The 12951-nt window shown below is 37.8% G+C and overlaps 1 protein-coding gene across 1 annotated transcript; it reads left to right on the top strand.

Moving 5' to 3' along the window:
• Nucleotides 1-3775: 3775 nt before the first annotated feature.
• Nucleotides 3776-8990, top strand: LOC132614051 (uncharacterized). The gene is made up of 2 exons (XM_060328406.1): nucleotides 3776-5949; nucleotides 6447-8990. The coding sequence occupies exon 1, from the start codon at nucleotides 3911-3913 to the stop codon at nucleotides 5735-5737; it is 1827 nt and encodes a 608-aa protein (XP_060184389.1). The 5' UTR covers nucleotides 3776-3910; the 3' UTR covers nucleotides 5738-5949; nucleotides 6447-8990.
• Nucleotides 8991-12951: the final 3961 nt, after the last annotated feature.

Genomic DNA, 12951 nt, shown 5'->3' on the forward strand with positions numbered 1-12951 from the left:
ATTAATTCGATACCCATAAATTCTGTTTGGTATGCAACCTATATCTTGCTTTCCTTGACTACTTTCGTCTCCAACCTCAAACGTCTTTGAAATCTTATTTAAAATCATCAAATGGTATTTTGTTTCTTATCGAAACATCGTATACATCGTGCCCTTCGTTAGTCTACTCACTGTACGTTAACGAAAAATTTTCGGGGTGTAACAAGAACATTCTCCCAAGCATATCCCACTCAAACCCAACAGAAATCAAAGATCAAATACCAAGAATCAAGATATCCATGTGTTGGGAGACTCACTAGGGTTGGTAGACTTTAAGAATTTCTTTGGTATTGAAACTAAGGTTTTCATACAAGTTGGTAGCTGGATCCAAAGCTCGTTCCTATGAGATAAAAGGTTAGTTTTCATGTCTATCTCATGTTTTTTAAGCATGCTTGGTTGCTGAATAACTTGGGCGAGGGAAGAAAGTAGAAAATGAAGCTCAAATGTAGAATTATTGATATTTTGAGTAGTAAATTAGCTTGAGATATGATTCTTAGAATGCTATGAGTTTAATCTTGTTGTGAAGGGTGATAATAGTGACAAGAAAGTGTTGTATGCAATTGTGCAAAGGGTTGGTGTAAAGTCGTTGATATAAGTCGAGTATGAGAATGAATTTAGAGACCTAATGGAATATGATTACTTGATTATGATATTGTGGATGTTATTATAGTTGTTTGGGAGTTGTTTTTCCATATGGTGGAACTCGGTGAATTAGGGGAAATGCTGCCTAATTTTCGCTAGCTCATAAATTATTCTAGTTTGAACTTAAGACTGTCTTTAAGACTTAACCTTAGTATGATTTTAAATGTAGATCTTGTGAACGTGGAAGGAGAACGTTAAATGATTAAGGAGATGTTAAGGTATGTTAAGGCTATTCCTTCTTCATTTTGGCATGATCCTATTTTATGAGCCAACGAGCGATTAAATGAGCTTACATAGTACTCTACTCTTAGAAGTACTAAGAGTATTTCAGTCTTTGATGTCCCTATACCCCGTATGATTGTTCTTTCTGTTCATGGGTCTTGGGATTACTTATGTTGATGATGTTAGCTCAAAAGTTGTCCATCGGAGGTAATATAACCTTATGTCACTCCGAGAGTTCTATGTATACTTTTCAGTTATGCATTGCAACCATATACATATGCATATTGACCTATGACCAGAAGGCGTTATATACGCGTATATCATATGTACATAGGGTATGGGGGAATGGATAGGCGTTATATACGCATTACCACCTGATCAGCTGATGCACCTTGATGATGACATATGGATCGGGCCATATGTTCCTCGGCATTATTATATGATATATGGATCCGGCTGTACGTTCCTCGGCACTATTATATGGGATATGGATCGGGCTAAACGTTCCTCAGCACTATGACCTATATTTATATACATGAGCATGATTGTCATTGAGAGCATGCAGATTATGCGCCCACAGAGGCATTGTCAGTTATACAGATACTCGTTCATACAAATCTATGCAGACAGTCAGTTTAGCTTTGAGTTACAGATTCTGTTCATAATTCTTATGCTTATACTTATGTTATTCCTGTGCCTTACATACTCCGCACATTGTCCGTACTGACTCCTCTACTGCCTGGGGGACTGCGTTCATGCCCGCAGGTACAGGTAGACAGACAGGTGGTCCGTCTCATTAGGACCTTTACTCAGCAGTAGTTGATGCGCTACATTCGATCCGGAGCTGCAGTCTATTTTGGTATGCCATTCTTTTGGAGCTGTATATGCATATGGGTATGACGGGGTCCTGTCCCGTCCTTTCTAACGTTTACTATTCTAGTAGAGGTCTATAGACAGGTGTATGTGTATGTCAGACGATGTAGCCTTGTCGGCTTATATTCTTTTGTGTACAGCATATGTAGCAGCCTAGTTGGCTTGCACTGTTCTTTCAGCTTATATGTATGTAACGTACAGAGTTCATGATGTCACCTTCATGAGGCAGTATGAAATCAGTTTAAGTCACTTATGGGCCTTTGATGTTCAGTATGGTTCAGATATGAGTATAGGGGTGTTTGGTCACTAAAGGTCAGACACTCGTCATGACACATCGGTTTGGGTCGTGACAAATATCTTTCTTATCATTATATTACTAGTTGACCACTTACACTCGCGTAAGCGTTGAAACCAACCGACAACTTAACAGGTTCACAATAGAGACAGACTGATACTTCTCGAGTAATTTAAGGTGCATGCTATGTGTGGGTCAGCTGGGCCACATAAAAAGGTTTTCCCTAAACTGTCCCTAGGTTCAAGGGCTCAGTTGACAGCTTCTACAACTACTACTTCAACTGCACCACCCCAACCCGGGGAAATGGGACCTAGGGTGGGTGTAGTGCCGGGAAAGCACATGATAGAACTACTTCTATGAGGACTCAGCCTTGCTTTATGCTCTACTTATTCGTATGTGGAAAAGGCTTTAAATGTGTTATCTTAAGTATACTCATAGTCTGCACTCATGATGCATATTTGTTGATTGATCTCAGTTTCATTTCTTCCTGAGTGACCCCTTATTTTTCGCAGAAATTCGAGGTAGACACGGATCGATCAGAAACACCGCCTCTAAAAGTTAGTCCAAAATGATTGAGGTTTTAATCTAGCAAGAAGATATTTTATTCTTTTTTCAGATTTACCCTTGACACATTTTTAATTCAATAAACTAATTTAATGCTTGTTATAGTTTCAAAGCCCCTCTTAATTAAGGTATTTTAGTCAATACAACTCTTAACATTTAAGAGTAAGTGAATTTCTTAATTCATGTTCTACTAAAGCCTCAATTATTTTAGATAGACCGGAGAGAGTATATATTATTGGTCACACTTTAATTGGTTAACAATGAAATACAGCAGATGGCGAAAAGAAAACAAAAAAACAAAAAACAAAAAACTTAATACAGCTGCTGAGTTACGGACCAGTCAGCCCCTGTGCATGGGGTCTTTCGAACTCTGACCGGAGTCCACGGACCTCACAAATTATACGCAATTTCCCAGAAAACACTAAAAACACAAACGACACAAACATGCGATGTAGACATGCCAATATTGTAAGAACAGAAACCACACCAGACTTCCTCCTGTCCCCAGCAAATTACTACAAGAAAACCCAAAGACTAACCTTCCCATTTAAGAAAATTGCATTCTTTATATATTTAGTAATTTGATAATTTAAACATTCTATATAGTAAATTTATAATCACAAAAATTAGAGATATTTTAGTATATTTTTACACATCTTTAATTTAGAACAATGAAATTTTCTTAAACTCCGTGTGTAATCAAACTAAAATACTTAAATTGTAATGCAAACAATATACATTTGTCAAAAAATACAACTCCTTCTATCCTAATATATTTGACACTCTTTTCTTCTTAGTTAGTCTAAAAAAAATGACACTTTCTTATATTTAGTACAATATAATTTTAAAAATTTCATTTCACTCTTAATAAAATGATTCCTAGCTACAAAAATTTCTTTAGTGTGTTTTAAACTACGAGATTTAAAAGTTTTCATTTCTTTCTTAAACTTCGTGCCTAATTAAATACTCTCGTATAAATTAAGTCGGAGGGAGTAAATATAATTTTCAAATACATAAATTTTATTTCAAAAAAAACTCAAAATTTGAATCGCTTCACATAAATTGGTTACACAATAAACCCTCCTTCAACCCCCCCTGCCCCCCCCCCCCCCCCAAAAAAAAAAAAACCTACGGAAAAGGTAAAAAAAACTCCGTAAACAACTGCTACTAGTATACATTTGTCAAATATTACGAGCTCTTTCAATTCTTTGACTTAAGGAAAGAAGTACAAGTCATTCAGTACTGAATCTTCAATTTCATCCATAGCAAAAAACCATGGAAATAATAGAAGAAAAAAGAATAGAAGAAGTATTATCATTTCCAATTCTCTTATCCGACCGTATTCGACAAGCATCCGATGAATCCCACTTCTTTAAAACCGACTGTTCCGAGGTTGCTAAACAAGCCGACCGGTTATGTCAAATGCTCCGTTCTATCGCCCGGTTCAACACCACCTCAACCGGTTCACTTTACGAACGTCCTGTTCGTCGTATCATTGCTGACGTGTCCAAGAATCTTGACCGGGGTTTAACCCTAGTTAAGAAATGTAAACGAAGGGGCATACTACGTCGTGTTGTTCGAATGGTAACAAAAGATGATTTTCGTAAGGTAAATAATCTTCTAGAATCTTCTATAGCTGATATGACGTGGCTACTTAGTATATTTGACTCTGATAATGGTGGTATTGTTCTTTCACTTCCACCAATTGCTAGTAATGATCCAATAATTTCATGGGTATGGTCTTTTATTGCTTCATTATATTTGGGTAATGATAAAATTGAGGCTGCTAATGAATTAGCTTCACTTGCTAAAGATAATGATAGAAATAAGAAGATTATCGTTGAAGAAGGTGGGGTTTTCCCTTTGTTGAAGCTGTTGAAGGACAAAAATTCGGATGCTCAAATTGCTGCTCTTGTAGCGCTTTGTTATTTGGCTAATGACGAAGAAAGGGTTAGGGAAATTGTGAGGGAAATGGGGGTACCGGTGATTGGTCAGCTGTTGGGGGATTCGTCGACAAGAATTCAAATTAAGTGTGCTGATTTGGTGGGAGGGATGGCGGAGTATAGTTTGTTAGCTCAAGAGGAGTTCGCTAGGGAGAATGTGATTAGGCCGCTTGTGACGTTGTTATCGTATGATATTTCAATAGATGAACCGAAATTGGGAAATGGGAAGCAAAGCATACATTCCATTGTTCAGATTAATAAGGAGTTGGAAAGGAATTCGTTGTCAGGGTTGTATAGCTATAAACGTGTACCTGGATCGCCATTGTCATCGCATTATTCTGATGGGAGTACCAAAAGTGTGAGTAATTACAGGAAGGAGAAAGAGAATGAGAAGCCGGAAATGAAGTATCAATTGAAGGTTAGCTGTGCTAAGGCTCTTTGGATGCTTTCCAGAGGAAGTGTTGTGATTAGTAAGAGGATAACGGAGACCAAAGGTTTGCTTTGTTTGGCTAAGCTTATCGAGAGGGAATGGGGAGAGTTACAGCTTAATTGCTTGATGACGATAATGGAAATAACTGCTGCTGCTGAATCAAATGCTGATCTTAGAAGGGCTGCTTTCAAGACGAATTCTCCTGCCGCGAAGGCTGTTGTGGATCAGTTATTGAGGGTGATTAAAGAATCTGATAAACCGACATTACAGATTCCGGCTGTTAGATCAGTTGGTTCACTGGCTAGGACATTTCCAGCGAGAGAAACTCGTGTAATTTGTCCTTTAGTCGAGCAACTTAGTAATAGGAACGTGGATGTGGCAGCAGAAGCTGCTGCCGCTCTGGAAAAATTTACTTGTCCTGAAAATTTCTTGTGTACAGAGCACTCAAAAACGATTATTGAATACAGAGGTGTACCCCCTCTGATGAGACTGTTGAGAGGAAATGAACGATCGAAATTGCATGGGTTGATGCTCCTCTGCTACCTAGCATCACATGCTGGTAATAGTGAGGCTTTGGAACAAGCACGAGTATTCACTGCTCTCGAGGGAGTAGATCGCTCATTATTTGCTGTACATCCTGAGTTGAAGGAGTTGGTGCCAGAGGCAATGTATCACCTAAATGTTTATCACTCTGGTGTACTTACTGAGAGGCAATATAATGGTCATTGATCAGCAAGTTGGAAAGATTATTATAGAGCTGTACATACATTTGACGGGAGGGAAAATGTAATATTTCAATATGACTTACCAAATAATACTTCTGTCATTATACCTACACGGAGTTCTTGCCCTCGAGCTCCTCATTGTTTGCTGTGAAGGTGGTGCTATATAGAAATGAAATTACCAAATTCTTGCTCGTGCTTGTTGCTAATCCCATTCTTGTAAGTTCTTGTGATACTTCTTTCTATTTTTTTGATCGGTAAATATGAGTATTAGATATTAGCATCAACTAAGTGCTGAGGAGTATGTACAGTACAGCAACACAACAGGTTTTGTAATGTGTTCAAACATTCTAACATGACTCCTACATCATTAAATGGAGCCCATATTGCCCAAATATATCTGAATTTAACAAGAAACAGATTCTTTCTTGTTCTCAAAGATTCTAGAGTTCCTTTCCTTCCAGATTGTCCATCAGATAGCTGCTGTAATTGTGTTCCATAACCTGATTGTCGTATTTCCTAGAGCTTTTCGTGCCTTCATGAAAAAATATCCAAGGTAGAATAAGGCATATTGTCCATTTAAGGCCTAGTAGGTTGAAAAAAAAATGCCATAATTAGGAGGTGAATGAGCAATGGAGGAAGGGGTGGTTGGCATCTTCTAACTGATGTTTGCAGAGTGAGCATCTGCTGCAGATTATCTGACCTGTTTTTCACAGATTGCAGAACAGTGTTTTTTTTTTCCGTTACCAACCAAGTGAAGCTGATGACGTTGGAGAGGGCTGCACTTTTCCGGAGTCTTTTCCAAGGACAAGCGGAGTTTAAAGCACTCCGGAAAGAAATAAATAACCTTTTCTGACAGTAAATCTATCATCAGGAGCTCCCTTCCATGACAACGTATCAGACATGAAAGTAGATGAATTGTGTATCCGTTAGTTGCTGTGACTGTGAGCAAAAATCTTGGACCTCCTAGTCATTAAAAGGCCTTGTGAAAACGATGTTTCACCCTGTTCTGTCCAATTTTCTGAGATCGTAGCAAGTGGATAGGTGGCAACCCTGAACAGGTGAGAATAGCATTCCTTCAGAAAGGAAGTGCCAAGCATATCTTCCCAAAACTTAGCTTTTTTCCCATTTTCCCGTCACCCTTACACCTTCCATACGATAATTTACAAAGGTTATTTTTTGTTGAACAAGTACTGTACATTAGTTCACTTTTAGTTTTTGCCTTTGTTAGTTCCATTGTTTATACCCCTTTTGATGTTCCTGTGTCACTGGACAGGTTTTGTTCACATCCCAAACAGATAGAGAATGCCTTATGTCCGGTAAATTTAGCGTTTGCTTAGTTCCTGTACTGGGAAAGTGAATCCTCTAGTATAATGTTCATATTTACTTTTCATTCCCTTCATTTTTCAATGCACTTTGGGCTTTTTTGTGTTTAAGGTAGAGGTGGCAAATGGACGGATCATCATGGGTTGAGTTAATAAATGAGAAGTTACTTGGGCTGAGGTAATAAATGGGTTAAAGGTTTCCTTTTCAAGGATCTGCTAAAGAGAAAAAGCTAGTTACATCCAGAATTTTCGGAGAGAATAAAGGCTTTAAGAATCAAGTGGTTAGTTTGTAACCCCTTAAAAGGCTCTGGTTTTTAGGAACATGTACATCATGTTTTTCAAATTCCACAACAAACAATAATATCTGATTGGCTTGCCATGAAGAATAAAAAACGTTTGAACAACATGCAACGTCTGCCAAAGAAAGGGAGCCGGCTGCTCTACATTTCTTTTCTTTTCATTTTCTCCAAGTTCTAGTTTAGATTAGAAACACATGACATAGGTTAAAATTAATTACTAAAATTTAATTAACTAAATCAAGGTCCTAACCATGATTAGAATAATAAATTATTTCTTTATTTACTTTGAAAATTTTGATAACCCCACAGTTCTAGCTAAAACATTATCTCTTCCATCAATATAAATTATCTTCCCATTCAAATATGGAAATTTAAATTAACCCTGTTCGCAAAAGAAATTTATCAACATACGAGCTCTTCTCTTCCCATTCAGACATGAGGTATTATTGTACCAAATAAAAAAGGAGATATATTATACGTAAATTTAGTGGGCCAATTAAATTAATGAATGTCCCTTAAAAAATTAAACCAGTGTAGGATATAAGAAAATTTAGAAGAATAAAACATAATATTTATAAAATTAAAAGTTAAAAAATTAAATTCCAATATTCTTATTAAATAACTACGAACGTACACTGAAGATTAACAACAAAATATAAAAGTTATGTGCTTTAAGCATTTAATCAACAAAACAGATGATGTTCTTAAGTAGGAAAGAATGAGAAAAGATTTTTAATATATTGATGGAAGAGATAATGTTTTAGCTAAAATTGTGGGATTGTCAAAATTTTGAAAGTAAATAAAGAAAATATTTATTATTCTAATCATGGTTAGAACCTTGCTTTGAGGAGCCGGATCCCACAAAAAGGATTAGAAACGTAAACACCAGTTATACATAAGTCATTAGCTAAGGTAACTCTTTTGGCTATTTGTATGACTATAAATAAATTTCATTAATGATAAAATATCAAATTTAAAGTTAAATTGATTAAAAAAAAAAAGATATTCTATTTAGGAGAAACTAAAGGGCAAAGTATGTTACATAAATTGCAAAGCGAGTACATTCACGCACCTATTCACCTTTTGCTGCCCAAAATTACCACCCCGCCTGTGCAACAAAAGAAAAAAGAAACCATTCAGAAACAATTTTCCCATGAAACCACATTCCAGTCCATTGTATAGAGAGACAAAAAGTAACATGATTTTAATAACCACAGTAGCAGGTTTGAACCTTCCAAGGTCGGGGATCCAAGTTAACAACCATTTCTGGGAACTCTTCTTTTTCTTTCTGCATAGGTGTTCTGCAAAATCTTCCAGCTTGAGTGGGATCAACAATCACATCTATTTCTTCTATTTATTAATTGTTGATGCTTACTGTTAGAGATATGTCAAGTGATCTCCAGCTTGTTGACTCCAAGGATACGCAGCATGAGGACTCCAAAGATTAGCCGACTTCGGATAGCGTATGTAGTATTTGTTTAGGATTGTGTGCTGATGAGTTGTAGAATAAGAAGTTGTATTATACTAGCCTATGTAAAGATAGGAATAGCATGAGCAGCAGGACTCCACCATATACTGGAAGCACAAATAGGCTTCCCCAGTGTAATGTTATTAACATAACAATAAGTTGATTTCTCCTACACTGTTTTTTACATAATTCTTCACTTACCTCATCAAAATTTCTTAATGAAACCTTAACTCAGAGCTATAAAGTCGTGAATTTTGTCACAAAGAACAGGCCGCTAATCTCAGAATCTCGAGTATCTGGACTAAGTTTCTGAAACACATTAGTCCTAATGAAAAAGGCGCAATAGACACCAGTTTATTGAATATGCATGTCTACAAAATCTGATTGCCTTGTCTAAAATCATAGTGAACAAGTTTTTACTTCACATGGTACGTACACATGTATAAAATGCTGAGACAAGTTGTATGTTTCCCTTAAGGTTACTCATAATAGAAAGTCAACAAGATCGAATTACTGAGCAAGAGTACTCCACTTCTATTGCATAGTCAGGAAAATCGAGGCCCATTGCTATGGGAAGTGGGAACTACATTATAAGACCAATAAGGTAATTGCAAATAGCTTTTATTGAAAGACATGTGGCTCTTTAAAAAGACTATTCTCATTTTGATAGGAAGGGATATTGATATTTGTCCATATTAGAAGAGAATTTTGGTTCAATAGTCATTCCTGGTAGTGACGATGTTATGTCAGAGCCTTGAGTACGAGTTGTGAAATAAGAGGATAGAGGTGTTGAAATTAGGGAGGAGAAGCACTCTCAATCCATCAAATTCTTTCTTGAAGCCGATTGGAGAAAATTATTCTTTTTTACTTCACCCTACTTGCTTGAATAAAATAGTTAAACTGTATAGGTAATTTATAGGACTATCCTAACCTGTACCTAATTTAATACATGTATCATTATTTAATTATATTCATTTCGCTGTTTCCTAGATAAATTTATTCAGTCATAACTAAATTCTTGTACCACACAAGTCAAGAACTCTTCTCTTCTTTCAAGACAAAATCCACATTTCAACCAGAGGAAAATTGAAGGACAATGGGAAGGAATGGACAGATGACCAGAACAATCTGGACTTGGATAATATTGAGCTAAGCGTTGGATAAACTGGAAAAGATTTGCTCCAACAAAAAAAATGACCTAAAGAAAGAGATAGAGTGAATCCTATAACAATAATTAATATCTTAATTGAATTGCTTATTAAGCAAGCAGGGTATTGTTGCATATGTGGTGCCAGCAGTGTTGCTTGACAAAGTAGACGATACCCACTTAGCAAAATAGGTCGAGACAACAGGTTGTTTCATATCTCATTTTATGGAATGGACACATGAATCATGCAAGGATAATGTTTAACAAAAATATCCAAGTATATACAGTAAAAATCGGGTCAATGCGTGACTGGTGAGACCGGAGCCGAGGATAAGTCCAAATAAGCACGAGCATGTTCGATCTTTTTTGGGTGTCGTACCGGATGCAATTGACTCGAGACAAGATAAACGTATCCGTTGGTCCGGATAGACCGAGCCTAAATCAACGTGTCCGTTGGTCCGGATAACCAGTTGTGAGGTTGCCACGCGTCATGAAACCATTCTGCTACTTCCACTGACGACTGTACGAGTGTCAGACCGTACGATGATACCTTATCTTTTTAGGGTTTTTTATTCATAAAGGCTTTTGTATTGTATCTATGGCCCACAAGGCATACCTATAAATAGAGGACATTCCTCCCTTTTTTTAGGTTAGCATTTTTTTTTTTAGATCTGAATATTGTAATCATCAAACATATATGAGCTCTCTCTCAAAGATATTGGTCCGGATTTTGTGGTGTTCTTCCTTAGTTTTGCTTGTCCTTTCACTATATTACTTAATATATTTGACATAAATCATCAATCATAACGCACATTCACACAACACAATCACGTATACATGTAACTATAAACAAATCCATCAATATTGCTGTCACGACCCGACTAGGGCCATGACGAGTACTCGGGGCTAACCACCGAGCAACACTCGTTCTATTACTCATTCTGCGTACAATCGTATTTCTTATGCTCATAATCGTAGGAAAACCATTTGTCACAACCCGTCTCGGGGCCGCGACGAGCACCCGGTGCTAACTCACCTGAGCACCCTCTTAGCTTACTCTTATACTTACATCTAGGTGAGCCACATAATTATACATGCATTTCCATTCATTCGTCAGCTAGTCCCATATGGACAACCGCACATTTATATCATCATAGGCATTTATGCCACATCAATATACATGGGCCAACGTGGCCGACAAAATGATGTACAAAACATAGGCCGACAAGGCCAAACACATCTACCCACACACACACATGTCTACGAGCCTCTAAGAGTATAACATATCACATTAGCGGGACAGGACCCCGCTATGCCCATAATTATATACACAAAAGAATGAGTACCCAAAAGATATGGCTCCGAAGGAAATGGAGCTCTCTATGAAATCTCCAAATAGGCAGCTAAGGATCAAATCTGTCTCCCTGTGCACCTGCGGGCATGACGCAGCGTCCACAAACAAAAGGACGTCAGTACGAAGAATGTACTGAGTATGTAAAACATGATCAACATCAATATAGAAGCATAATAGATATCATATGAAAATAGCATAGGAGGGGAGACAGTAATATCATCATCATGTCGCTTACTTGCATACATCGTCGTTCGTATCCCATAGTAATACTCGTACCATACTTGTGCTCATATTCGTATACATGCCCCTATTCGCATTCATATACATAGTCTTTTCACATTCATATTCATATTATATACATAGCCATACACTTATATACATACATAGCATTACATAGCATACCCGACCTCAAAGGATCGGTGTTTCATACATGCTTAGCCAACCAAGGCTCAAGATCATACATACCTGGCCCTACCAAGGCTTCAGGGTTATCGGTACCTTCTGCAGAAGTGCGCGCGCGTTACGTAATTATATACATACTTTATACATGGTTATATACATATAGTCTTACCCGGCATCATAAGCTCGGGGTCTTATCATAGCCCTTCATAGGCACACATACACTTCCCATATTAATCACTTCCCACTTCCAAGTTGGGATTTCTATAGCTTGCAATAAGCCACCCGACTTTTGGTGTTCTATCTTCACTTGTTGGCAATTAGGACACTGAGCTACGAATTCTGCTACGTCTTTCTTCATCCCATTCCACCAATATATAGTCTTAAGATCATGATACATTTTCGTCGCTCCGGGGTGAACGGAGTAACGGGAACAATGAGCTTCTCTCAAAATCTGATGGCGTAGACCTGCCACATCGGGAACACATAACCTGCCTCGACATCGGAGAACTCCGTCTTCCGAAATGTCAAATGATGACCCCTCCTTCTGAGGGAATGTATCTCTGTACTGCATTAGCATGGGATCCTCATATTGTCGCTCTTTTACTTCCTCTACTAACGATGAAACTGCTGAATTCTGAATAGTAGCTCCGCTGCTACCTGAGTCCACCACTCGGACTCCTAGGCTAGCTAACTGTTGAAGATCACGGGCCATCTCTTTCTTTTCTGGTCGTACCTCACTTAGACTTCCCATTGACCTACGGCTAAGAGCAGCAGCCACAACATTTGCCTTTCCGGGGTGGTATAAGATTTCAACATCATAGTCTTTTAGCAACTCTAGCCATCGTCGTTGCCGCAAATTCAACTCTTTCTGCTTGAAGATGTACTGGAGACTCTTATGATCTGTATAAATATCCACGTGGACACCATATAAGTAATGTCTCCATATCTTTAAAGCATGGACCACCGCGGCCAATTCTAAGTCATGGGTAGGATAATTCTGCTCATGTTTCTGTAATTGTCTAGAAGCATACGCAATCACCTTACCGTTTTGCATCAATACACAGCCTAGCCCGACGCCTGAAGCATCACAATAAATAACATATCCTTCCAATCCCTCTGGAAGTGTCAAGACTGGGGCTGAAGTCAGTCGGTCCTTCAACTCTTGGAAACTACGCTCGCAAGCATCTGTCCATTGAAACTTAGCTGACTTCTGAGTCAACTTGGTG

The sequence above is a fragment of the Lycium barbarum genome, chromosome 10 (genome assembly GCF_019175385.1).
Source record: "Lycium barbarum isolate Lr01 chromosome 10, ASM1917538v2, whole genome shotgun sequence".
NCBI lineage: Eukaryota > Viridiplantae > Streptophyta > Magnoliopsida > Solanales > Solanaceae > Lycium > Lycium barbarum.

Excerpts from the sequence above, each read along its gene's own strand:
- LOC132614051 (XM_060328406.1), top strand. The coding sequence starts at position 3,911 with ATGGAAATAATAGAAGAAAAAAGAATAGAAGAAGTATTATCATTTCCA.